At 54.0% G+C, this 26,014-nt stretch overlaps 2 protein-coding genes across 3 annotated transcripts in view; both read right to left on the bottom strand.

Annotated features, from left to right (window-relative positions):
• Window positions 1–19: 19 nt before the first annotated feature.
• On the bottom strand, window positions 20–16,834 carry LAMC2 (laminin subunit gamma 2). 2 transcript variants are annotated; one of them, XM_057379739.1, is made up of 23 exons: window positions 16,450–16,834; window positions 12,588–12,776; window positions 12,283–12,412; window positions 11,306–11,404; window positions 10,711–10,847; window positions 10,189–10,311; window positions 9,888–10,077; window positions 9,452–9,564; window positions 8,953–9,171; window positions 7,988–8,167; window positions 7,271–7,504; window positions 6,910–7,046; window positions 6,467–6,620; window positions 6,149–6,354; window positions 5,455–5,534; window positions 4,916–5,050; window positions 4,084–4,228; window positions 3,764–3,913; window positions 3,142–3,256; window positions 2,855–3,054; window positions 2,182–2,340; window positions 1,994–2,093; window positions 20–1,794 (listed from the first exon to the last, which is right to left on the bottom strand). In XM_057379739.1, exons 1-23 carry the CDS (start codon window positions 16,529–16,531, stop codon window positions 1,544–1,546), a joined length of 3,528 nt encoding a protein of 1,175 aa, XP_057235722.1. In that variant the 5' UTR covers window positions 16,532–16,834; the 3' UTR covers window positions 20–1,543. The 2 variants fall into 2 exon arrangements, with proteins under 2 accessions (XP_057235722.1, XP_057235723.1); XM_057379740.1 differs by lacking the exon at window positions 7,988–8,167.
• Window positions 16,835–21,343: 4,509 nt separating this feature from the next.
• The window catches only part of LAMC1 (laminin subunit gamma 1), a 65,527-nt gene continuing 60,856 nt past the window's right edge, over window positions 21,344–26,014 (bottom strand). Inside the window, exons 25-28 of the mRNA XM_057379738.1 lie at window positions 25,556–25,755; window positions 25,176–25,334; window positions 24,591–24,690; window positions 21,344–24,219 (exon numbers count right to left, since the gene is read on the bottom strand). Coding sequence (XP_057235721.1) covers window positions 23,963–24,219; window positions 24,591–24,690; window positions 25,176–25,334; window positions 25,556–25,755 — 716 coding nt within the window. The 3' untranslated portion in view covers window positions 21,344–23,962. The remainder of the gene's footprint in view (window positions 24,220–24,590; window positions 24,691–25,175; window positions 25,335–25,555; window positions 25,756–26,014) is intronic.

Genomic DNA, 26,014 nt, shown 5'->3' on the forward strand with positions numbered 1-26,014 from the left:
AAAAAGAGATGTTGCTGGTGTCATTTTAAAACAGCTCCAAGACTGAGTCAGCACTAAGAGAACAAATGCCCACACTGCTGGAAGAACCCGTGGCCCAACCTCCTCAAATCAGGTAGCCTAAAAAAAGAAATCAGTAGGCAAGATCTAGACAAGAGTATTCATAATTTATTGACMTCCTACCTTTCAAAAAACTCAACTCACAGAAAAAACAGTCAGGTCCATAACAGCTGTTCCTATGCCATACAACATGAGAAGGGACACATGCCAGGGGCTAAAATATATCTCACTTAAATAAAAGTGGGAAGCAGACATAATACTCGGTACATCATTAAGCAAAAGCATAGATGCTGCTTTGTCAGAGACTCAAGAGACAAGGAGGGGTGAGTGGGTCCCCAGGGTCCTTCTCTATCCAGGACCCCCCTCTTTCACCACTACGCAGGGCAAGGGCTTCAGCAGAGCTTCAGCTTCCAGCATCTGGTTGCACTTTTTTCCCCCTCAATCTTTTCTTCCCTGCATGGCATCTGAAGGAAGGTGGGAGCAGTGTCAGAATGGATCTGAAGCCACATGAAATCTGCAGGTGGGTGAAGGCAGCACTGTGRTCTTTGGCTCCTCCGAGCTCTGCTGGGATGAGCAGTGGGAAACCCCTCTGGAGAACTACCTGAGCCTCTGAGAAACCCCCACCACCACGAGGAAGGGAGGGAGGCAAGGAGGGAGCACAGGCAGCACCAGAGCAGAGCTGGAGACACATTCAGGACATCTTCAATATTTTTAAACAAATCAAACTGAGTTCCAAGCACTGCAGTGGGATGGGATGAGATTGGGATGGGATGGGATGGGATGGGATGGGATGGGATGGGATGGGATGGGATGGGATGGGATGGGATGGGATGGGATGGGATGGGATGGGATTCTCAGGCATGAATGAGAGCTGCAGCATGGCAGCACCACTCCCAGCAAGGCCAAGACTGCCAGCCTGGGAGGAGACACTACCTGAAGCATCACCAGTGCCACAACTCAGAACCCATCTTCCCCAGCAGCCTCTCGTGCTGCTTGCTCCCAGCCTCCTGATTCGCTGGAGGTGAGAAAAGCCTGGTGGGGAACAGGAGGAGCTGGTAGTTGCAGTGTCAAAAGCAAGAACAGAGGCTCCAGTCCTTCTGTGCATGCCAGATCAGGACAGGGTATCCCCAGGGGATGGAGAACCTCTTGGTCATGAACTTCAGGCTCCGAACAGTGCAAACTCACAAGGCTGAAACAAAGCAACGTCCACCTGCACCTCAGAGAAAATACTGAAATAGGAATGAGCTGCTCCTCAGACAGTAGCACCTTCACAAACCAGGAGTCCCCTTCCTCCCACGAGCRAGGGATGAAGCACTTTGAAAAATCAGGGACTCTGCAGGGCCAGCGGGACACTGTGAACTTCATCTGCCACAGTGAACCGGAAGGGTAAGGGTGGGTTCAACACAGCCAAAGGCAGCCAGTCCTGCCAGGTTTTTGGAGGCCCTCCTGCCTTCAGCCTGGCAGCTGCAGCCTTTCCAGAGCTCGTTCATGGCAATTCGATGGCTTTTGTGTTGTAGCAGCCTGGAGGAAGACTCCTCTGGATATCCTCCAGGTTCTTAATATCAGCCAGGATGTCATCAATGCTGCTCTCCAGTGTGCGCTGCTGGGCCCTCTGCAGCGCAGCCATCTGCTCCAGCTCCGACATCTCTGCCTTCAGCTGCTTGCTCCTGCTCTGGGCTCTGCTGAAGTTGGCCTCGAGCTGCCTCAGGCCATCCTCATCCACAGCGCCAGGCTGGTCTGTTGGACAGTGGGAAAGCAAGGAATAGGAAAGCATGGGTGGAGACTGAGCACCGGATCTTTCCRGACACTTCTCTGCACCCTGCTGCCCAGCCTGTTCACAAGCATCATGTAATCCATCTTCCCACTAAACTCCCAGCAGCCCTGCTTGGGTGCCACTGGGAACCCACTTCCASCCACACCCCACAGCAAAACCTACTCATCAGACGCAGCAGACCTTCCAGGGCACTCAGCATTCCCTGCACGGCCACGCCTGCCTGGCCAGCCTTGTCATGGGCCCTCTGAGCTTCCTGAGCTGTCTGARGGAGGAAAGGCAGTGGCTGTAAGCTGTAATCAAGCCCACGAGTCAGCAGGGAAGGGGACAAGGCAAGGGAGACAGGGACCCACCTTCTGTATCACARCAGCATCTGCCTCAGCCTCTGAGAGTTTCCTCTCAAATTCATCATCCACTTCCTTGGCCTCCTGCCGCAGGGCRGCCACCGCCTTCTCCAGGGCAAGGACGCCGTCGGCCGTCTTGTTGGCTTCCACCTTCAGCCGGACGATCTCCTAGGGCAGGTAAAGGCACCTTCAGAGGGACAGAGCACAGCCAAAAGCGTTCTGGGTGCACCAGAATGGGGAGCTGGCAGAAGCCGGCTCCCAAAAGTATGGCCAGCTGTCCTCAGTGTCCCAGCAGTTGCTGCAGACAGCTGTTTCTATGTGCACAGCTCAACCTCTCCTGCACACARCCCTGGGCAATCACAACACACATCTGGGCACTGAACATATAAACTCCAGTTTGGGACCTCACAAGCCTGCCAGCGATCCTGGCTGCAGGAGTGGAAAAAYCCCCCCGGTCTCTGAAAGGGGTTACAGTGAGATGCCAGAGATCTTTGCAGAAGAAATGTGCCTGCAGAGATCATCTACAGCCAAAGTGGTACTTGCAGGAYCCACCATGGAGAAACTTCAGCTCAAAATCCACCCAGCAGGTGCACCATGAAGTTGCCAACCATCTCCTGTTTTCCCATGTTTTTCCCTTTCCAAATCCTTTTCTGACAGCAATAGCACCAGAGGCTGTGCTCACCTCTTGGATAGCTGTGGCGATCTCCTTGGCCTCCCCCGCTGCGCTGCCGGCYGCCTTGGACTCAGAATTGGCGCTGCCCAGGATCCCTTGGGCTCGCTCTGTCCTCTCCCTGGTCCTGGTGACCATGCTGCTGATAATAGGCAGTCTCCTCATGGCGTCAGCAGCTTCCCTCCTCTTGTCCCCTGTTTGCAGGTGGAACTCTGGAAGAAACGCATGTGGAAATGAAGCCACACCACCTTTCTGAGGTCCCATATGGAAAGGGAAAGGAGGGGTTCCTACGACGGTACCCTTGAGGCTCTTGAGGATCTGCTCCACCTCGTAGAAGGTGGCRTTGCCAGAGCTCATGGCTTGCAGGGCTGTGTTCCTGGCCAGGATGGCTCGGGACAGCAGCTGGGTCAGCTTCTGCAATGGATCCAGGGACACAAAGGGCGGGTGAAGGACACAGCCCCAGACCAGTSACATCACACAGCCCCAGAGAAGTGACACAGCCCCAGAGCAGTGACATCACACAGCTCCAGAGCARTGCAGGAGGAGCTGGGCTGGACACTTCCATGGGTCGGGGCACACCCATCAATCTGTTCCCAAATCCCCGCCCTTGCCCCTCAGTCAAGGTTCCCACAGCCTAATCTGCCACAAGAAACTGGTGCCASCACCCCTCAGCAGGTTCCAGCCATCCCAAGCGATCTCAGGCCCAATCTTTGCAGGAGCAGCTACTCAGCTGTGGAGGGGACACRGCTGAGGCCCTGCACCTGCAGCTCCCACACACGCCGAGGGCTGGAGAGCAAGGAAGGCTCTGATCCTGCCCCAGGCAGGCAGAGCTGCCCTCCACAGCCAGGCCAGGACAGAGGACAGCGGTGGGGCCGCCGTGTCCCCTAAGCTGGGATGACACCCTTCCCCCCAAGCCCTCACCGCTCTGTCGCCTTCTCGGCCCCGCAGCAGCTCCTTGGCCTCCTCCTCCCAGCGCCCCACGCGGCTCTGCAGGCCCCGGATCTGGCCTGTGGAGGTGTCCACCATGCCCAGCAGGGCGCTGCTGTCCTGCTCCAGCTGCGATGCTTTCTCCTGAAATAGAGACGTGGTGGGGTCCCAGCAGCACCCCAGTGCCCACCAGGAACCTCGGGCAGATGGGGAACAGGGGCAGAAAGGTGCCTGTCCAGTGTCTCTCCAGCGGGGATAGAGCCCTGGGAGGGCAGCAGGGAGAGCAAAAGGCTTGACAGGCACAAAGCCCTCACCTTAAAGGATCCGATGTCGGTCTCTGTCAGGTGGGACAGGGAGCTGAGGAGCACYAGGCTGCCCTGATAAGCCTTGTCTGCCTTGGAGGCCRTTCCATTTGCATCAGCCTTCAGGCSTCCAGCAAGTGACTGGATCTCCTTGTACCTGTGCAGATGTGAGGCTGGAGAGCCTGGTACCAGCCAAACTGCCAGCCTCCCACTCGGCACAGACACCACCACCTGCATCGACTCCTTTACACTCTCCAAGGCCCCATGCGGATTTACCATACAGAAGAAGCCAATTGCAAACACYCCCTACATTCCAGACCCTCCAGTGAGCAGGGCACCCACTGGCTCCTTACTTTTGCTCCAGAGCCAAAGGTTGTTCTACGCAGCTGAACCTTCACAGGTTTCACGGTGGCTCTGCCARTCCCTGCTCAACCACTGAATATTTCCCCCTGCATATCCATGTTTGACTTCTYCACTTCCCTCAGGGCTGCTGCCCACACCCCATCCATGGTGTGCAAAGCCCCAGCACCACCACGGTGGGCTCTGGAGAGGCCAAATCCCACCAAAAGAGCCACCATGGGCTTAAATTCACCCTCATGCTGAACCCAGCCCAGATTTTCAACCACACGTGGAAATCAGCCCCAGAAGCCTGTTCACACAGGCAGTGTTAAACCCCTTCCCCCAGCTGCAGTCAGGAGCATTGAGCTCTGTGAGGTGGGAAGAAAACACCCCATGGAGCTGCTGACCCTTCCYCTCCACCCCTCAGATGTGCCAGCAAATTCCCTGGCCCTGATTCTCGAGCAACCCCTCCTCCCTCCCCTGTGCCCCCAAAGCCCAGGCTCACCTGCTGAGCATCCCTGGCAGGGAGCCCGAGGTGGCATCTCCGGYGGCAGCCGCACGCAGCAGCTCCAGCGCCTGGCCCGCATGGTCCCGCGCCGCCCGGGCAGCCTGCTCGATGGCGTTGGCCGCTTGTGTTTGGCTGCAGGGCACACAAGGGGCTCGTCTCAGAGGGCTCCCAGCCGGGTTTGCTCCACCAGCTTCCTCTGCTGATGCTGGAGCTCACCCCACTGGGAAACACCCCCTGGGCACCCCTGTTTTGCTTGTCCCTCCTGCATCTCCCAAGGGCAGAGGAGCACTGTGGAGGGCAGAAGCCCCCTGCTCCAAGTGGACATCCACGGGACAAGCTCTGATCCCTAAGATGCTTCTAAATCACACTCAACTCCACCCTCAAAGACAGCTGAGGACTATTCCTCAAGTGCCCTTTCTCCAGGGCTGGCACGGAGGCGGTGGCAGCTGTCAACCCAGGCAAGGACCTCCCACAAAGGACAGTCAACAGGATCTTGGACCCCTCCCCTCTCTCAGCTAACAGCGGGAGCAACACACCTGTTGGCCAGTCTCAGAGCCTCCTGGGCCAGCAGCAAGAACTGATTCGAGCCYCCAGGAAAGCTGGAAACAGGAATGGTCTGCAGAGGGAGGGAGGAAGGGAGGTGTGAGAGCTCTTCCCTGCTCTCCACCCAGTTTGGCAGTGGAAGAGGCAATCACAGCCACATTAAATCTCCACCACCCCAAATGACCCCTGCCAGCTCCTCTCAAGGTCCTGACCCYAAAGAAAGGACCAACATTCACAAACAGTATCTATAATCTTTAAATCCTTGCTTTCTCCACAGATTYTTTTCCAGCCCTGGGCTAGACCAGGAGAGTGTCACAGAAGGATGTTACTGTCACACGAGGGTTTTTGTCACATGAGGTGTTTGTGCCACACCAGGATATGTCACACAAGAGTTTTTGTATCACACAAGGGTTTTTGTGTCACATGAGGACATTTTGTGTCACACAAGGGTGTTCATGTCACATGAGGATGTTTGTGTCACACGATGATGTTACTGTCACATTAGGGTGTTTGTGCCATACAAGGAGGTCTGTGTCACACAAGGATGTTACTGTCACACGAGGATGTTCATGTCACACAAGGATGTTCGTGCCACATGAGGGTTTTTGTGTCTCATGAGGACATTCATGCCATACGAGGGTTTTTTTGTTACACAGGGACATTCGTGTCAYACGAGGATGTTCTTACCACCCCACGGAGAGTGGCCCCGCTGCGATCCAGATCCAGCCTGGCTCTCTCCAGCAGCTGACGTGTCTCCTGCACCTGCCTCTCATACCGGATCCCCAGAGACATCAGTCTCTCCACCGTTGCCTTGATCTCATCTAAGCGGCTCTGGAAGCTGTACCCTTGACCCTTCATCCTGGCCACGTGGCCTTCCAGAGACGTGTCCGAGGCTGGTGAGAAGCAGGGAGAAAGGCTGAAGGGAAACTTACTGCTGAGAAAAAGGCCCAGGAAGAAAACCCCACCCTGCTGCAGCCCCAGCCAAGGGTGGTAGGCAGGTGGTACCTTGCAGGCTCAGGGCTTCCCTGAGGATTCTCCGCAGTGTCTCCTCAGCCTCCTGCATCCTCTCCTCCACCTTCTGGCTCTCGGCCCCGCTGCCAGMTCGCACCTCTGAGAGGAGCAGCTCCAGCTCAGCCAGCTGCCGCAGGTACAGCTCCACCTGCAGCCACAGAGCAGGCCATCAGCCAGCAGGACAGCAAAGCCACGGGGCAAAGGCCAGGCTCGGAGCCAGGGCYACGGCCAGGCCCGAGGGCAGAGACCACAATGAAGGCTCATTTTAGGATGGGGGGCAAAGGATCAGTTGAACCAGGCACAATGCCAAAGCTCGAAATCACATTTCATTTGCACCAGGAGGAGATGCTTGAGGGGGACAGGAGGAGACACTGAGGGCGAGCAAATCACCACACTCCTCACTGCTCAGTGGGCCTGGGGCTGGCACAGATGCTCACCTGCTCTTTCACCTGGCCATAGCAAGCTGGGCACTCATACTCTTCACAGCGGGGACCCTCAAAGCCAGGTTTGCAGATGCAGCTCCCGTCACTCCTGCACTTAAGGGGCTCRGCACCGACTGAGTTGCAGGCACAGGCTGCAGGTCAGAGCGACAAAGTTTCACAGAAGCCTGGTCTCACCTTAAGCCTCAGCACATCTCTCCTTGCTTCAGCCCTGCCATCCTTCAGCCCTGTGCTTCAGCTCCTGCTCACCACTCCCACCTTCCAKCCTTGGCTTTTGCAGCAACCTCCTTCCCATCAAACCACTGTTGGTCACTGGTTTTCTTACTCATTCCCRGCTCGGACAGTGCCCCGCTCTCACCTCTGCACTTKTGGGCAGGGTCGGGGGCCAGGGGGTTCCCGAAGAAGCCATCCTTGCAGCGATCGCAGTAGAAGCCGGCAGTGTTGTGGATGCACTTGAGGCACTCGCCAGTCTGGCGGTCGCAGTTGCCCACAGCGTTGGGCTCCACATTGCCGTTGCAGTGGCACAGCTGGCAGGGCCGGGAAGCTGCCGGGCTTCCAAAATAACCATCGGCACAGTACTCACAGCTGGCACCTGTGACAGGAGACATGGGCAGCAGTCAACGCTCGTGCCCGGGGGGCAGAGGCCACCTCGCTGCTTTTGCCCTGCAGTAATGGGGGAGTTCAGCCCCGTCAGGATTGGCACAGCGGCTGCTCCACTGTCATCACTGCCACAGCCAACACACAGTGCCCCACACRTGCTCTTGAAAGCTGGGTCCCACCACTGGCCTTGGTCAAGCCGCTTCCTATTTGGTTTTTTCCCTGTTTTTTATTCCCCTCCTGCTCCCACCCATCCTTTCTCCATCTATGTTACATTGAGATGAGAACTTCTCCCGGCGCAGGACAAGGTGTGTTCACCCAGCCCTTGGGACTCAAACATCCCAGAGAGGCAGGAGCGGCAGGGTCACAGGCAGGCTGGGCTGAGAGGATGGGGGGTGGGCTTGCCCAGCTCCAAGCACCCCTGTAGAGAGGATAGAAGCTCTGGAAAAAGGCAGAGCAGAAGCGAGAAGGGCCTTACCAGCAGCTCCAGGAGGGCAGTGATCACACACAACCTGGTCACTGCCCGGCCGCATGGAGCAGCCCTGGCCAGGCCCRCAGGGGCAGCGCCTGCAGCCGTGTGGCTGCCGGGGGTCACGGTAGGAGCCCGGGGGGCAGCTGACGCCACTGCCCACATGTTCATCTCCTGAGTAGCATTCACCTGCAGGAACAAGGAGAGGCCTTAGKGCACCTTACTCCCACCCTCAAAAACTCCAGCCACCGCAACACAAGCACCAGTGGTCCAGCATCCTCCATGRGATCTCTTCACAGCCCCACCATGCACCCTGCCCACACCAGGCACTGCACAAAATCATGGAATGGTGAGCGTTGGAAGGGACCTTTAAAGGTCATGTAGTCCAATYCCCCTGTAATATGCAAGGACCTCTTCAACTAAACCAGGCTGCTTGAGCTCTGCCCAACCTGAGGCATTGCCACACTTAACTTTAAAACAAGAAGTCAGAAGAGAGGAAATAYTGCTGTCTGGGCAGCAGAAGATGCTTTTTCTCTCTCCAACGTGCATCATCTAAATCCACTTTGATTCAAACAAATCTGACTGCAATGCTTCTAGYCTCTGAGGAATTTTGTGTCACAGGTCCCCACATTCCAGACCCAAGCCACAGAATCATAATCATGGACAGAGTCACAGAATCACAGAATCATTAAGGCTGGAAAAGCCCTCCAAGACCATCGAGTCCAAGCTGTACCCAATCCCCACCTGGCCAACCAGCCCAGGGYACTGAGTGTTCCGTTCAGTCCTTCCCTGGATGCCTCCAGGGATGGGGACTCCACCCACGCCTGGGTAGCCCCTTACAATACCTGAYGAACGTGAAGAAATTTCTGTGAAGYCAGTGARCTCGACCACCCCAGCTTCATTCCAGGCACACARGCAGCTTCCCTGCATTCCCATACACCCTGCAAGCAGCGCGTGGTGGTGCCTTCTCTTACCGGTGTCAGGATCACAGATTCCTCCCCCCTGGCAATTGCAGGGCACGCAGATGCCGAAGGGCCCCTGGCCGGGGCCGTCTCTGCGGTAGCCAGGGGCACAGCTCTCACAGAACTGGCCCCCGTACGCCGCGGGGCACTGGCAGCGCTCCACCCAGGGCGCAGGGACGCCGGGGACGGGCTGTGCCGACACCAGGGTGACGTTGTCGATGTAGCCGGTGCCTGCAGGGAGGGAGRGACAGCCGGTCACCCGCGGGGGACAGCAGCTCCGCCTGCACCACCCCCGCAGCCGGGACCTGCACAGGTCGCATGTTCTACTGCAACGCCCACGAGCAAACGGAGGAGCCCAATCAGTTGCCATCCCACCCTATCTCTTTGMGATCTGATTTTGCCCTCTTAGAGAACTTGTTTTTATCTTTTAACAAATTTTAGCAACGGTGTATCCAACTGGAGACTTCTTGGAGAAGCCAACCTTGTGCTCGCAGGCTCTCTCTGCACTTACTGTACTCCCCGAAGGTGGCTCGGATCCAGATGGCTGTCAGGTTTCCCAGCAGCCTGCGAAATTCAAAGTGATTCAGCCTCGGGCTCCACTTGCTGCTCGGGTGCTCGTCCAGCCTGCCATGGGAGAGGGGAGGAGTGCAACTGGCTTCAACAAAATTAGATGTGTCCCCAAGAAAACGCAGAAGTCCTCACCCTTCTCCTTCCTGAGCTCAAGGCTTTGTGCAACAACCTCCACCCAGAACCCAACCCAACCTCGAGCCACATTTTCTGCTGTCCCTCTGACAAAGCAACCTCCTCATCCAGGACAGAAGCACCTGGGATACATCCAGCCCAACCAGGCAGCCATTTGCCACCTTCAAAGGATCACAGCTGAACCCAGCAGTTTCCTGAAGCTGCAACCATTCTTGGTCCCTCTGTCCCAAAGAGCCCAGCTTTACCTGAAGGTGTATGTCTGGCTGGTGCCACAGGGAAGCACCTTCCCCTGAGGTAGGAAGGGGGCAGTGACCCTCAGGCCATGTCCTTCCAGGAYCACGTCATGCGCAGATGGCTGCCGTCCCCCTCGGTCCAGGCGGTAATCGAAGGACAGCATCTGGCCGTAGCTCAGCTGCTGGTTCCCGAGGAATTTCGCTGCAAAGGCAACATTAAAGGCTTTAAATCTTGCCTTCATCCTAAAAGCTCAGTCCACAGGATCAGGCCAAGCAAAGGGTTCGCTCTGCCCACCACCGATCCCTCACCTACCGGGTGCCACAAAATAAATTGGCTCCTCACTCCTYGCCATTATGAAGGCGTCCTGGTGGTGCAGGGACCACTGGAGCTGGGCTGGGGAGCCACTTTCATGRACACCTCGCCAACCCTCAGCACCTAGAACACCAACAAGGAGCAGTGARTGTGCACAGGGAAGGTGTTTCTGGGACATCAGCAATTTTCTTGATCTGTGTCTTATCAAGACTCTCCAGCTGCCTCCCCCTGACCTCTGAGGGGGCAACACAGTTATCCCTGTGCCCACACATCTGTACAGCAGCCAGGCTGGGCACAGTGGCAGGAAATACATAATGAAGGAACTCTGTGCTCCCCTGGGACCCCACTTTTGCCATGACCAAGCCACYCCCAACCATCACAGCAGGGTCGCTGCAGCCACGGGCAGGTTTGACGAGCACCCAACATAGATCAAGGGTTCCAGCAGGGCTGTGAACTATATTTCCTCCACCCACTGAAGAGAAGTGGCCCAGGAGTCACAGAGATGCCTTKCTTGGGCTTCACCTTGCTGAAAGGCAGAGGTGACATTGTGGATGCTGTGGTTGTCAGCGCTGACACACGTCACCGAGTGCCCGTAGCAGAAGCAGGGGGAGCATCCGGCAGGGTTTGTGGCATCCAGGTTATAGAAGTGTTGCTTGCACCTGGGGAAATGCAAGAAAGTGACAATGTCAAAGTCGTTTTCCTCTTTTACTGGCCCACACAAGCATCCCTCTGATGCAACATAGTCATCGGCTGGGCTCAWGGCCATCACCAGGCTGGGACGGCAAGATAGACATGTGCACTGGGTTCAACCTGACAGAGGACAGAGCTCCGTGGGACATTGGGAAGAAACTGTCCTGTGAGGGTCAGAAGGGACTGGCCCAGGCTGCCCAGAGCAGCTGTGGCTGCCCCATCCCCGTCCAAGGCCAGGCTGGACACTGAGGCTTGGAGCACCCTGGGATGGTGAAGGCAKCCCTGCCCATGGCAGGGGTGGAACAAGATGAGCTCTAACCTCCTTTCCAGCCCAACCCATTCCAAGGCTTGGTGAACTGCCAAGGATGTGACTGCAGAGCGAAGGAGAAGTGCCRGGCAGTGCCCAGCACATCCTCCCCACACCCACCTGTGGCAGCGCTCTCCGGTGACGCCCTCCTTGCAGACGCAGCGGCCAGAGYGACAGTCCCCCATGCTGCCCGCTGGGTCACACTCGCACTGCAGGCTCCTGCAAAGGCACAGTGGAATCCTCTACCTGGATTTCCAGCACTGGGAGCCCAGTGCTCCCTGCTACTGCACAAGACAGGGGAGAGCCCRCCCAGCTACCATTCCCGTGTGAGAAGAAGGGAAACAGGCAGCAGAGCCACCTCTTTACAGAACCTGCAGCAYCGCGGGTTGAGCCAGTGCCCACTGCTACTGCCCCAGGGCATCCCAGAGCATCAGACCCCCCTACAAGGGAAAAGCCAAGCTCTGCTGAGCTCAGTAAACCCTGGCTATTTAATAGACCTTGACTGAGCTCCAAGGAGCACCAAGCTCTGGCAGCAAGCGGCACCCCAGGGAGGTGGGGCTGGAGTCCAGGCACGGTAGCAGGGCTGCAGGCAGCCCTCTCTTGCCAGCACCCTTTGCCAGCRGCCCCAAAGGACACACGACAGAGTGAGGTGAAGAAGAAGAGTACACAGCAGAGGTATTCAGCTCAGAACCATTTCTWGAGGCATTAAACAGGGCTTCATGCAAAGGAAGGGGTTGATTTTTGCACGCATGTCTTCTGGTGAGTGGCACCAATACCAGACACCCACAYGGTGAGCAGGTTTTGCTTTATGTGGCTGTTGCCTATTGGGCATTATCTGGGCAATAAATCCATCGCCTGACAGGGTGGCTCAGATTCTGACGCTGTTGCAGGACAGTAAGCCCTGCAGGCTGGTGTGGAGGGTCAGTCTCACTCAAGCCCACTCTCTCCTAGCATGGTTGGCCTAAGGTTGTCAGTGAGCTGCCATGAGACCAACCCTGCCCTTGCAGGAGGTGTTTTCAGCCAGCACGGGCCCCAGGAGAGCTCTGCAGGCTGGCCCTCTCTGTGGCCCCTCGCCACCAATGGTGGCCAGCACTCACTGCCCACTCCGCTGGCACCCAGCCTCAGWTAGGGACTCGAAGCCCGGCTGGCACCGGTCACACTTGTCCCCCGCCACACCGGGTTTGCAGCTGCACTGGCCATCACTGTCACACTGTGGGCTGAGGGCACCTGCAGGAAGACAGGAGGGAGAGGTTGGGATGGGCACCTTCCAACCCCAATTGTTCTGTGAGTCTGATGATTTCAGAGGSCAGGTGAGTCCTGAAGCCTCTGATGTGGTGGCCTGAGCCACCCAGGCACTCAGCAGGTGCCGTGAGTGCCCCTCACCCCCCAGCTGTGCACATACCCCAGGGGTGGCAGTGGCAGGGCAGGCAGCACTGCTCGCCTCGCYGGCGGAAGAAGCCGTCCTTGCAGTGCTCGCAGCGGGTGCCCTCCGTGTTGCCCTGGCAGTCGAGGCAGCGGTACCCRTTCCCCGTGTCCCTCAGCAGCTGCCAGTCGAAGATGCACTTCCTGGACATCCCATTGCACTCACAGACTGGGGAGATGAGAACAGAGATCTCAGATGATGCCTGGAGATGGGGGCAGCAGATGCAATCCCACTCTGGGGGCCAAGGAAGAAGCGCAGGAGGTGCAAACCTCCTGCTCCTGCTCACAGCAAGGCCCTTCACCGTGTCCCTGCATTTGTTCCCGTGACTGTGTCCAGCAGTCACCCCAGTGCCACTGGTGCCCACACTGGGGAGCAATGCCCCATTTTGCTGCTCAGGATGGACAAACCCAAACCAAGCAGTTGCAATCCACACCTCAGCATGGCCAGAGCTGCTCTCCACCCTTTCATAGGACGTGCAACACAACAAGGACAAGGATAAGCAGAGATGGTTTAAAAAAACCTCAATCCTGTCCTGAGAAAAGCATGGGTAATGCTACTGGAGACTTGGGGAAAGATCCCTGAGGTCGAGCATTGTTTCACCCAACCTCTGAGCAAGAGTGAGTTCAGCAGGAAAAGCTCAACCAACTTCCACCAGGTCCTGACCCTAGGTCTGCAGTGCAGRGGCATGGAGAGCGCACTGCAATCCAAGGAGTTTGGCAGAAACATGCCAGCCAAGAGGGAGATGAACAAAAAGGGTTTGGGCGGGATTGGATGAGTGAGCCCACCCGCCTGTCCCTCAGCATGAAGAAAAGCTGCAGCTGCCCAYGGTGCTGCATGAGGGATGCAGGATGAACAGGCAGGAGATTCTTCATCTCTCTGCATGCAGGGCAGGTGATCCCTCWGGAGAGCACACTCGGGCATCTCACCAGCACTCCACTGCCTTGCCACCTCTCATCTCTGTGGCAATCCTTGAGTAGCCAGCACTGGAGCATTTAATGCCAAGGACCTTCATTCCAGATATGCTCCCCAGGATCACCCAGGAGAGCAGGCACAGCTGAGAGAATGTTTGGCAAGACAGGCAGGAGAAAGAAACATGCCAAGGGGAAAAGCCAGGTGCTCAGGGGCACAGAGCCTGCTGAGGGACTGCTCCAAACCACTGTTATGCTGCCACGGGAACTCCCTCTGAGGAGTTCCGCTCACTGCCGGCCTCCTTGGGACAGGAAAGGCCATCCCCAGCTACCCAACCCCTGCTCAGGGCACCTCTGAGAGCACTGGAGGTGGAGGAAGTCCAAAAATGGCTGCTGCAGGGGTGCAGACAGTGTCTCGTGCTCATACACAACGAGCCTTCTCCTTCCCAGCTGCCTTCTGGCACAGCTCAGCCCTCGGGTACAACGTCCTCGGCATCTGTGACTGCYGGGACCAGGCACAGCCTCCGCTCGMAGCGCTCACACCTGGGCGCCGCCCTCCCACACACCCACTGGCGCCGCATTCCAGAGGGAGGCACTCAGCACAGCCTCTGCCAGGAGCACGGATGACCTCATGCACCAGCAAACAGGGGCAGAGCTTTTTCCAGCCACGGCAAATACGGCTCTTCCCCCGCAGTCTGGCTGCCAGGATACCAAGACCAAGCTGAGGAGATCGGCCACCCCAGCCTSCTGGGAGGGCACCTGTGGGCACACAATTCCTGTCTCTAGGGTGTAGGGAAGCAATTCCAGCCTCAGAGAGCATGCCCAGTGACAAAAGGACACGGACAGTACATAGGACCCATGGAGAGCAACAGTGTGAGACTTTGTTCAAGTATTTGTGCTCGCCGTCACCGCAGAAAGATTGCATTCACGTTGATTCCACTCCCCATCACTCCAGCAGATCTCAAGTCAGAACGCACCCACAAGGATCTGAGTTGAACTCCCCCCTGGCATCACCCTACATCTGCACAATCCAGACAATTTAATGTGCTGCTAATTAAAGGCACGAGCACCATTCCTCCAGGAAATGAGAACCTTTCCTACAGCTGCAGCATGTTGGGAACCAGATCTCTAGCCCTGGAACCGATTCCTGCCTCACCAATTCGAAGCCATTCAAGATGCTGTGGCAGGTCAGTGCCACCACCACASTGGTGTGTATGCTCCTGCTCATCTCCCAGAAACCCAGGAGCTTGGGCAGGCGAATCCTCACTGAGGGCAAGGCACTGGAATTGATAACGAGATGGAGCACGGAGGAGCTGCTGAGGATGAGGACCAGCCGAGGGCAGGATCACTTCTGTACCCAGCGGCCCTAAGGCTCTGCTCTGAGATTATCCATGGAAAAGAGCAGCTTCCATCAAGGAAAAGCTTTGCAGCTGGGTTTCTTTGGTGCCACATCAGGATGCAGAGGGTCCATGGTACACAACTAGCAGGATGTCATTCCCCCAGCTCCCACCCACATGSGAAATGCTTGATATCTGTGCTGAGATCAATCCTCACAATAGAAAGGCTTGGAGAAGGAGACAGGCAGCTTCAGTCCTCTTAAATGRTCTCCTTAAATCTACAGAACCAGACAAGGAGGGTGTGTGGGGATCCACAGCCCGGTACCCACTAAGATCCCTCCTTCCACCAGGGGAGCAGCAGGGCTTTGCCATGAAGCCTCCATGTCCACGCTGGCCACTGCCTCCCTCTGCTCTTGGCACAGTGACCCACAAGGCTGTCCCATCGGCTGCCCCAAAGTCTGGCTGTCCCCATTGTCCAATTTCCCAGCTCTCTCAGGGCAGGAACACCTGTTTGGGCCCTGGGGGGCTCCGTCAGCTGAGTGACTCCACCGACTCCACCAAACCCACCCAAAGTRTGCTGCAGCATAAAAACATGGTCGATATAGACCGAGGCTTTTACACACACACAGAAACAGGTTCAAGAGTCCCTGGAAAAGCAGCAGTTTCCCACACACTGCCATGAAGKAGTAGGGGAAGAATCTGTATCAGCATTTTAGAATTTGTATGTAATTAGGGCTGATGTAATAATTAAGTGTGTAAAGTAAAGCAGGTCTTCTTTTTTCTTGGGAAAAAAACCAAACCAAAACAAAACACTATTCAGCACTTATTTCCCATTGCACTACAATTAAAACAGATAAAATTCAACTTAAAGCCCARCAAGCTTATTTCAGAGCACCAGTACTGCTGATAAAGTAAAAAATTAAATTGTTCATTATTTACAAAACACATGCGAAAATCCAATTTTAGCCAAATGCASCCATCTCCAGACTATAGGCCAATGAAACTGAAACCCTGACAGCTGAATTACTGCTGGGCTGAACATATTAAATCTCCCTGCGTGACACTCTCTGCTAGGTGATATTTGCRCATGCAAGAGACTCTGCTGGATTTTTAAAGCTCACTATCAGTCTGTGGCCTGCAGCAGACTCCTGTCACCACAGAATGAGAGCAGGAAGACCCCTAGACTCACAGAAAATCCAACCACCACTCTGTTATTATAGCAAACTGGACCTGGATGCTTCCAGCTGTGCTTCAGGATCAGGAAAGCTTTTGATTTTGGATCAGCCACAGCCTGGGTGATGCTCACACCCGCATCCCACGCCAGGAGCAATACCGAGATACCGAGAGCGATAAGGGAATTGCACATAAATCAGTTTTTGGAAGGGGATGCCAGTCACAAAGCAAAAAACCAACTGCTCGTGGGATATTTAACCTCATAGGAAAACAAAGAGCACCGACGGATCAATCCCGAAGGCGGGAGGGAAAGAGCTCCCGAGCCAGCTGCCAGCTGCCGGCACTATGCAGCCCTGGGACAGAGCTGCGAGCCAGCCTGCCGGCGGGACCGAAGCACGAGCAGAGCCCTTCCCGGAGCCTCACCTTCTGTGCCGCGTGTGGCCAGGGCTGTGGGCAGCAGGGACGCGGCGAGGCAGGCGAGGGGCAGGAGCCAGCACCGGGCCATTGCTTGTGACGGGGAGCACCGGGCGCCCCGGTTCCGGCGGGGMTCCGCACCGGCTGCCCGCTACCTTTTTTCCGTGCGTTTTTTATCGGCTGCTCCACCTGAGTCACTCCCAACAGGAAGAGCTGTGTGCCGTGAGCTGACTCATAGCCAGAGCCCAGCCCAGGGAGCACAGACAGGCGCCTGCCCCATCGGGGAACAGGCACGGTCAGGGCACAGCACCCCAACACCTCCGGCATGCGCCCTGCTGAATAGAAACACAATMAAATACAGCTGCGGCTCCTGAAGACGCCCCTCCTGCCTGTCCCGCTCACCCGACTCCGTCCCCCGGGCTCCCAGGCAGGGCAGCGGTGCTGCATGGGGGGAGCCGGGCTGCCCGGGCACGCCGAAAGCTTGCAGGGAACGAAATGAAACAGGATGAGCTCATATGAAGCCTGGGGAGGGTGGAGGGGGGTTTCCTGCTCGCAAGCTATGTCCGGCCAGCCAGCCTGCAAGAGCAGGGCTCATTTCGGGTGACAAGCAGAACTGGGGATGCCAAGAGACCCAAGGTCAGCTTGGATAAGYGCTCAGAAAGCAGATCAATTGGGATTTACCAGATAAACATCAAGTTCAGGAAATCCCCAGACCTAGAAATGAGGCGAAGGTGGGAATCATCACACACGTTTGTCTGGTTTTATTCCTGAGATGGAAAATGAGGTTCAATGGGTCCTTGGCTTCACCTACTGCATCATTTTTATGCTGGAAACACCATGAAGAGTGGAGGCAGGGGGGGGAAAGGCTTGTTCTGAGGCTGCTAGCAGAGCCAGGAGGAGGATGCCAGGGTCCTCAGCCCCCGATCCATCAGCACTTGGTTCTCAATGGCAGCCAATAAGCCACACAGGCCGTGAAAGTCAGTTCCACCTTGCTCCTTGCCTTTGCCTTGCAGAAGGACACGACCAGCAGTGCAGGGGTGCTCCACATCCTGCACACAGAAGGACAGGTGGGATCGCAGCACATCCACCCAGCAGAGGGGCACAGTGAGGGACGGGCCCTCACACTGCATCATGGCAGCTCCCCCACCCAATGCCACTGGGCTGCCAGTCAGGAGTGCTCCAGAAGCACCTTTAAGTCGAATGAAAACATCGAACAAGTCTGTCCCCAAAGACACAAGCTGCATTTTAGGTTCTCTTCTGCATTAGGGATCCAAACTCAGCCCAAGGCCTGACACACTGCTCCAGGCCTCACAGAGTAGGGTGATTAACAGTGAGCTCCTTGTCTGAGTCCCTCATGCTGCCCCACAGCCCCAGACACTGCAGACACCTGGGAGCTGACTCACAGGGCTTTCCTCTGCGGCTCCTAGTGATCTCATGGGTGCAGCCGGCCTGAACTCACCACATCTCTGCACCTCCCTTTGCCAACCGTACCTGCCCCTGCTGATTGAGCCAGCTCACTTTWATAAACAGGAGATTTCCTCTTCATTTCACTCGCTGGATTTTAATACAGCTCACAAGGAATCCTTGGTTCCCGAATGCAATGGTAGCATGGTGGGTTTTGGCACCCCAGGTTGCTTTATTTGGTTTTCATTACTTTTATTTTAATGAGATAAAATTATTTATGGTGTTCCCACCAATTCAGCAGCTCTTAGGATCCACTTAGACTCTAAGAAAACACAATCCCTTCTGTTCTCAAGTACATCACTTGCCCACAACATCTCTTCTGTGTCCTTTCTACCTGCTGACACCCCTCTCCTCAGGAACCTCATCTCCAGCAGCGTGGTCTGTACCGCAGTTGCCTTGGACCTCACCCAGACCACATCCTTGGCTGACTTTCTCTTGGAAAACCCACCCTCCCATGAGAAAGCTTTTCCTTTCTCTGTCTCCTCCATGTTATCCCCTCTAGCTCACCGCTGCCACCCCACCTCTCCCTCCACTTGTGCAAACACGGCCCTGGCAGTTCACTCCTCAGTCATCTTTGCTTATTGACTCAGGTTACTCTCACCTCGTCATTCACCACCATCCTTCAGGATCATCTCTGAGTATCACATGCCACAAGACTACTAAAATATACATCCTGGGGCCCAGATTCTCTAAACACACCCAATCTGGAACAAGCTGCTGCCCACCACGCTCCACAGAGCAAATGTCCCATTGCTACAGCAGCACCCTTTATCAAAGGTCTAACACCAACACGGTTAACAGACATGTTTTACTTCTTAGASTAAGCAGAAACGTAAGCAAAGGAAGGCATAAAGAACAGTTGTACTCATCAGACACTGCAGTGAAACAGTTTTTCTTCACTGGAGAACCTCTGTCTTTTAATCTGCACAAAAAAAAAGTCCTTCTGAAGATGTTCTATTCCATCATTCACAACAGAGCCAGAAAGTCAGACCACCATGGCTCACAAGATCATCACAGCTTGAGGATGTGACCGTGGCAGAATTAAACACTCAAAACCAGTCTGAAACAACACAATAACCTCAGTTTAGCTKATGGTTGCTGGTGAAAAGTGATGAATGAGTAAAAACTCTGAAGCGATGGTTTTATTGATGTAACCAAGGGAGAAACCCCATTTCGGTGGCTCAGCAGCACAATGCTGTGAGTGGCTTTGAAGTCCAGCTCAACCCTCACAACCTCCAAGCAAGTGACCATTTGATCTGCAACATCCTCCAGCAGGAAACCCTCTGGGATTTCCTCCCAGCGTGGAAAATCAGATCATTGCATGCTGGTAACACCAACACTGGTGCAGTCATAGAGCCCGGACATCATCTGTCCTCTGCCAGTTGGGTGCCCTGGGAAAAAGGCACCCAGACATGAGAGCCAGAGGCACTGGGAGCAGAGCAGAGCCTTGAGCAGCAGCTCCCCAGGAGGGGCAGAGGCAGGCAGGGAGCAGGCAGGGATCACACCGGCAGTGAGCAAGTGGGGCAGGGCAGGACGGCAGCAGTGGCACAGCGAGGAAGCGCTGTCATGTCTGGCCTTGCCTCGCCAGTGCCCTGCCCGCAGCAGTGAGGGGTGGAACATAAAGGGATGGAGGAAGGAGGCATTGCCATCCAACTGCATTCCCCTGTCTGTCCCCACAGTCAGCCTCTGGGGCAGCACTGTCACACAGCATTCTTCTTGTTCCTGTGAAGGGGGTGACACTGAAGGCATCACGCTGTGATGGGGAATCACACAATCAGAATGTGGCTGTAGATGGGGAGCACACAACCCTGCCAGCTCCATGTGACAGCTGTGTCCCCTTCCTTCCCCAGAACCACACAAACACACCAGARCTGTCTCCCCAATCAAGGCAGCTGTTCCCAGAGATTTTTAAACTTGTAACAATATTTTGTCCTCCCCAAAAGCGAGGGAATCCAGCTCAGCTCTCTCCAAGCACTCCCCATGGCCCCCTGTCACCCTCCTGCTTCTCCAGAGAGCTCACAAGAGATGATGGATCTTGAATTTGGGCAGTGAGAAGAAACACGGGGAGCTGAAGGAGAAAAAAGGACCAGAGCATGGCTTGGTCACTGCTCAGCAAGGTGCCTACTCACCTGCCTTGAGATCAGGTACAGGTACACTGAGAAGAGAATATCTGAGGAGAGCAGATCTACCCGGGCTTCAGAACATTGGTACAACACTTTGGCAACCTGGAAGCYCTTCTCACAGTCCCTTGGAGGTGAGTCTGCTCCTCTCCATGACAGATTTCTGAGCATTTACTGAGGTTCCTCTGACCTCATCATCCTCCACTGTCCTCGAKCATCACCTCTGAACACCACACAAATGCATGGCTCCTCCTCCTTCCAGATCACCTCTGAAAACCAGATCACCTTCGAGACAGATCTGCACAACGCTCACAGAAAACTCCAGGAGATAAAAATCCTGAAGATAAAATTAATGACCCAGACTTGCTTCCTAAACTCTGTATTTTAGCCTCAAAATGGTAAGAGGCCCCATGTCAAGCTACAGCCCATGCAAGGTCAGAACTGCCCCACCACCCAATTCTCTGCTCCCCACCCTCCAGCTGGAACCCCAGCCAGATTTAGCAGCTGGGATTTGCTCCACAAAAACACTGGAAAAAAATAAAGAAGAGAGGTATTTTATAAAACAAATTCATTAGTGTCAACTGAAGAATGAAAGGTTGAAAGTACACAAACTGAAATGAAAAAATAGTAAGAACTTAACAGCTGAGATGGGATTAGCTCTGATGCAAGTTAATGAGACCTGTGAGTTTTCTTCTGCTTAGAGAAATATCAGGAATCCAGCTGGAGCTGTAAGAGTGCAAATGCAGAACAGCCAAGTCATTTATCACTGCAATCTGTCCTTAAAAACTTGTTTAATTCAGGAATAAAATCTATCCCAGGCTGTGGCAGACAGAACCCAGGAACAATACAGAGCACCCAGATTTGAGGCAGTTCCCAGGAGAGAAATTTCAGCTTCTTTATTTGGGTTTTTTTGGGTTTTGTTTGTTTCCCAGGAGCCCCATCCTTTTCCATAAGTTTAGTAAAAATGATTTTACCCTTAAAGAGTAAACAAATACCCTCCAATTCCTCAGGGCTTTGCAKGAAGTCAGTGCCACTCCAATAGCATCAGCACCAACAAACCTAATCTAATGTTTTGGAGTCCTGGAAAACCAGCAGCTTAAAATCCATCATAGCCATGGCAATGGAGCAATGGACACAAGGAAAAGCCATCATCCCATCTGTATCCTACCACATGCACTTCCAAGTTTCTTCTCCCCGTTTTTCCATCCCAAACCAGGCTGTCTAAGGAGCAAGAGGTGAATCTTGCAACCAAGATTCTTCTGCTTGCATCAATACCCCACCACCAAAAGACACATTAATACTCAAAAGAATGGCCAGGTATAAGGGGTTACAAATATTCAAACTTTATTATAAATAAGAAATACTGTTTTATACATAAAAACTGCAAGTGTTGCATTTTGTTCACCGCCCCAGACAGCAAGACCACAGATTAAGGCAAAAAAAGCTGGAGTRAAGGCACGTACTGAGGGGGCCACAGTCAGGAATGAGGTGATGAAGGGATGCCACATGTAGTCTGTGACATCCTGCACTCCACCAGCAGCTGTCATGTCATCATCACATTACGTAAAGAAATAACTGGACTTATACAATGAATAATGGCTGTAATGCAGTACTGATTAAGAGATCACTTATAAAGATTTTTTTTTATTTAAAAATAAAAATCTGTTAAAAACAGCTAAGAAAAAAAAAAAAACCAAAAAAACAAACAAACCCAAGGAGAAGAAAGCAGGAAACCTTAGGCCTGAGGTCAGCCTGGGCATGCACACGTCCTCGCATCTGCTCTTCTCACAGCCTTTGCAGAGGTGACGTGGTCACACCACCTCCCCAGAGTGACCCAAAGTCCCTGCACACGTGGGCACGGGCAGCTCTCCTCCAGAGGTGTTTGCAGGCAGCAGGGAAATCCCACAGTGAGAAGGAAAAGGGTAGAAGAGCCACGCAGAGGTTGCTGGGAACACACCCCGCCCAGCAGYACTGCCTGCACCCAGCCTCCTGCCTCGCACAGTGCCACCAAGATGTCCCCAAATGCAGCTCTCCAACCACCCCAGTGCTGGGCCCAGCCTCCCAACAGTGCCACAGCTCCTCATAGCCCAGCTGCAAAGCCACAGCCCCTGCCCTGCTCCTGGCACAGCATCCCAGGGGTCGAGGAACACACAACAGGGCGCTGCAGGCACCTGGGGCAGGGCTGGAAAGCATCCACCCGACAGGCACAGTGGTTATGGGTGGGTGCTGGGGACACGTGAGAGGGAAACAAGCAGGAGCCCAGCCAGAAGAAATACCGAGTTTTAAGGGAACCATACGGAGAGAAGCAATACACAGTGCACGTGCCCTGATGGCTACAGGGAAAAGCACATGGAGGAGGCCAGGCTGTGCCACTCTGGAAATATGGCTGAGTATTATTTACACACACATACACACACATGAGAGACTTCCTTACACTATAATCATGATAAAAAAAACTGAAAAAAAATCACATTCACACAAAACATATAAATTTGAAATAATTAATAGCACCAGTGTGTGTCAGATAATAGTTTCTTCCCCCCTACGCAAACATACAAAGTTGCATAGTGTTTAAGGATAGATATATACTGGATCTCAGGGAAAGAGGGGGGATGCCAGGCTGGAGGCAAGGAGGAAGCTGCAGAGGATGCTCCTGTCTCAGAGCAGGGGCTCCCCGACACTCCCACCCAGCACCAGCGAGCGCTGCCTGGGGAAGGAGCCTGCAGGGAGTGCTGGGAAAGGCAGAGCTGCCACCCAAGCCTGGCTGAGGTCCTTGTGCTGCGGTGGCTTTACGGTGACCGGGAGATCKGGAGGCAAAAAGAAAGGAGGGCACCGGGAAATTCCAGCTCTTTCTGACARCTTAAAAACAGGCAAAAGACATGAGCAATGGCAGAAGAGAGAAAAATGCCACTGTCCTCCTTCAGAAAAGAGATGGGGAGAAGGAAAGACCTTTCCATTTCCACGTGTGTGCCCCCTTCTGTACCCACCCAAAGACATTCAACGTGGAGGCCAGTGCAGCTGTTGGAGCTCTCTGGATGGCAGCTCTCCTCTTCAGCAAGACTTGTCCTGCTTCAACAAACTCATCGGTCAGACATTCCAAGCCCAGAAAAACAGATCCTCCGGAAATTCAGTAGCAACAGCTGGGAACGCAGCTTGTGGCTTCCACATTCGGGCAGTCTGGACTACCCTGCAGGTAGCAGCTTTCAGACCAGACCCAAAACTTTTCCACAGAACAGGAATGGGGCTTGCAAGACCCACCACTCCACCAGTATCCCATCTTTCCAAAGAGCTCCAATCAGAGGCTGCCTGTTTCTCAGAACAATACATCATCACAAAAAGCATTTCAGAAAGAGGCTTCAGCTAGTTTGTCAAAGGCTACCAACACTGTTGGATTGGCCACTAGGTAATGATGAAAAAAATATATTCACAGGGTTAGACATTGGGAAGAAGGATCTGAATTGAGTGCAGCTATACTGGCCATTACAGTTATACTTTGGTAGCCATCCCCTTCCTTCATAGGGACAAAGAGCTCCAGGACTGAGGATTTTACAGTCAAAGGGAGAAGACAGGAAAGTTGGGTTAGTTTTGCCTTGCCGTATACAGCTCACATGGTTATTTCTGAACCACAGTATAAAGAGTCCAGAGCATCTCTCATCCTTGCACTAATCAAAGGGAAACTTTGTGTCTGACGAAGGGGCAAAGGCAGAGTGCTCAGGAAAACAATCTATATAAAAAACCCCTTTGATGCCCAAAGACGGATATTTAATTTGCTTCTAAAAAAAAAAAAAAAAAGGTTCAACTTATCCTGATTTGACAAGAAAACAGTGGCTGCAAGCAGCGAAGAGTTGGGGATCTGGAGAAGGTAATGTGTGTTAAGGCACTCACTCCATGGCCGAACCACCGCTCCCCGGGGCGATTCCCCCACCCCCAGCRCACCCTTAGGGTTTCTCAATGGACGGGGTGTTGAAACAGCCAGATGGCAAGGTCTTCCTGATATCTTCCAGGTTGCTAATGTCCTTCAGGATCTCTTCAATGTCCCTGTTGTAGGCCTGTATCGCGTCATCTTGCTTCTTGGCTTCTCTYTCAAGGAAAGACACTTTCTGGTCCAGGTCGCTCTCTTTCATCTGGTCTTTGGCACTGTTCAGGGTACCCTCAATTTCATTCAGTTTGTCCAAGTCCACCGTYTCCAGTTGCCCTGCAAAGCCAGAAGCAAGTAGTGAAGTGCGTTAAAAGCCATTGGACACCCTGAGAGCTCCCAAAGGTGACCYCACAGCAGATCTCCATGGGACCATCTCTGCACCAGAGACAGCGTTTGAAACAGGACCAGGCACAGGGGAGGCATCACCACCAAAAAGTCTGCAGTTTGCAGAAAACCAACACCAAACATTGCACCAGCTCTGAGGCTACTCCGGAAAGGGAAAAGCCCAAGGTCCTTGCCAAAACGGCACAAACCCCATTTCAAGAGGTCAACAGATCCATCTGGTTCCTCACACAGCATTGGCAGAAAAGCCAGCATGCATCAGCAAAACACTCAAAGCCATCAGAGCACAATAAAGATAACCCTACCTAGTTGATCCAACAGGTCATTAATGACAGTGAGTAGGCTATTCACAGAGTTCTTTGCTTTTCTTGCATTGTCTTCTGCCTCCTGGGCAGCCTGTGAGGCCTGCAGGACATAAAATAGAATGTGAAAGCACAAAAAGGTGTAGGGATTACAAAACTGTTGCCTTTCCTCYGCAGTTAGTTACCCACATCACTGCYTCCTCACTCCAGGGTAACAACCTTTATCACAGGGCTGGGGAGAAGACTGACAGTCTCCAAGTTACTGKTTTTCTGCGTATTTCAGGATCGGGATCCCTGGAAACTGAGCAGGATTTTGCAGCAAAAGCCAGAATGGAATCAATAGGGCTACAGTCAGGTTTTAGTTAAAATAAAAGGAAGAAAAGTAGCTCTCAAATTCCAGTAGGGAGCCTATGCTAATGCACCAGAACTTGTCTCCTTTTCAGTTCCCCTTAACCCTTGAAAGAGACTGCACACTGGCTGTGCCCAGCGCTGTCTTTGCAAGAGGAGAGCAGGAGGAAAGCCYTCATCGCCAGGATAGCAGGGAGAAGGAAGCTCCTGCCACTACTGTCACCTGCCAGCACTACTTACCTCGCCTGCCATCTTCATATCCTGCTCAGAATCAGCCTGCTTCCGCTTCAGCTCTTTCTCTGCGTCCTGCAGCTGCTTCATCATGTCATCCACTTCCCTGGCCAGTCCTGTCACRTCAGCAAAGGTCTTGTCGGCTTCGGCTCTGGTAGCAGCAGCACTCTGCAGCCAACAGGTGGGACAGGATGGAAAAAGGTGGTGAAGGTGCAGAATCTCCTTCAATCCTCCTCATCARAATGCACCAATTTCTTATCTCGCCACATTTGGCATTCACAGTGGGGAATACAGCAGAGGGCACAGGGGACTCAGCAGGAAACAGTGAAGCAGGAGCTGATGAAGCCACACTACAGCATCCCAGAGGGGCTGAGCTGCAACACGCTCACCTTCTGAACGGAGCTGGCGATTTTCTCAGCATTGTCTGCTCTGGCCTTGGCCTCGCGGGCGTCAGCAGCAGCATTGCCCAGCGCCAGCTCTGCCTGCCGGGTCTTGTTGTTGGCCTCTGCAATAGTCTGGCTGATGGCCGGGATCCTCTTAAGCGCCTCCTCGGCTGCTGTCTTGTTATCGTTCACCCGCTTGTCAAAGTCTAAGGGGGAAAAGCAGATCCTCATCACGTGCTCCAGAAGAGCCCTGGGGTGCTCCTTGCACCAAGCTACCCAAGGCTTTTCCTGCTGTGACAATGGGGRGACGAAGAGCAAACTGGGGTGGGCTCCCAGTTTCACATCTTSTGATGCTAAATAAGGAACTTAAAAGGAAACTTCCAGTCCCTGAAAACACTTAACACTTCTTTCTTTAAAGAAAAAGAAGCTAAAGGAATACACCCAACACTCAGGTAAGGGTGACAG

Source organism: Malurus melanocephalus, unplaced genomic scaffold (assembly GCF_030028575.1).
Source record: "Malurus melanocephalus ecotype Western Australia unplaced genomic scaffold, MMel_1.1 scaffold_419, whole genome shotgun sequence".
Classification (NCBI taxonomy): domain Eukaryota; kingdom Metazoa; phylum Chordata; class Aves; order Passeriformes; family Maluridae; genus Malurus; species Malurus melanocephalus.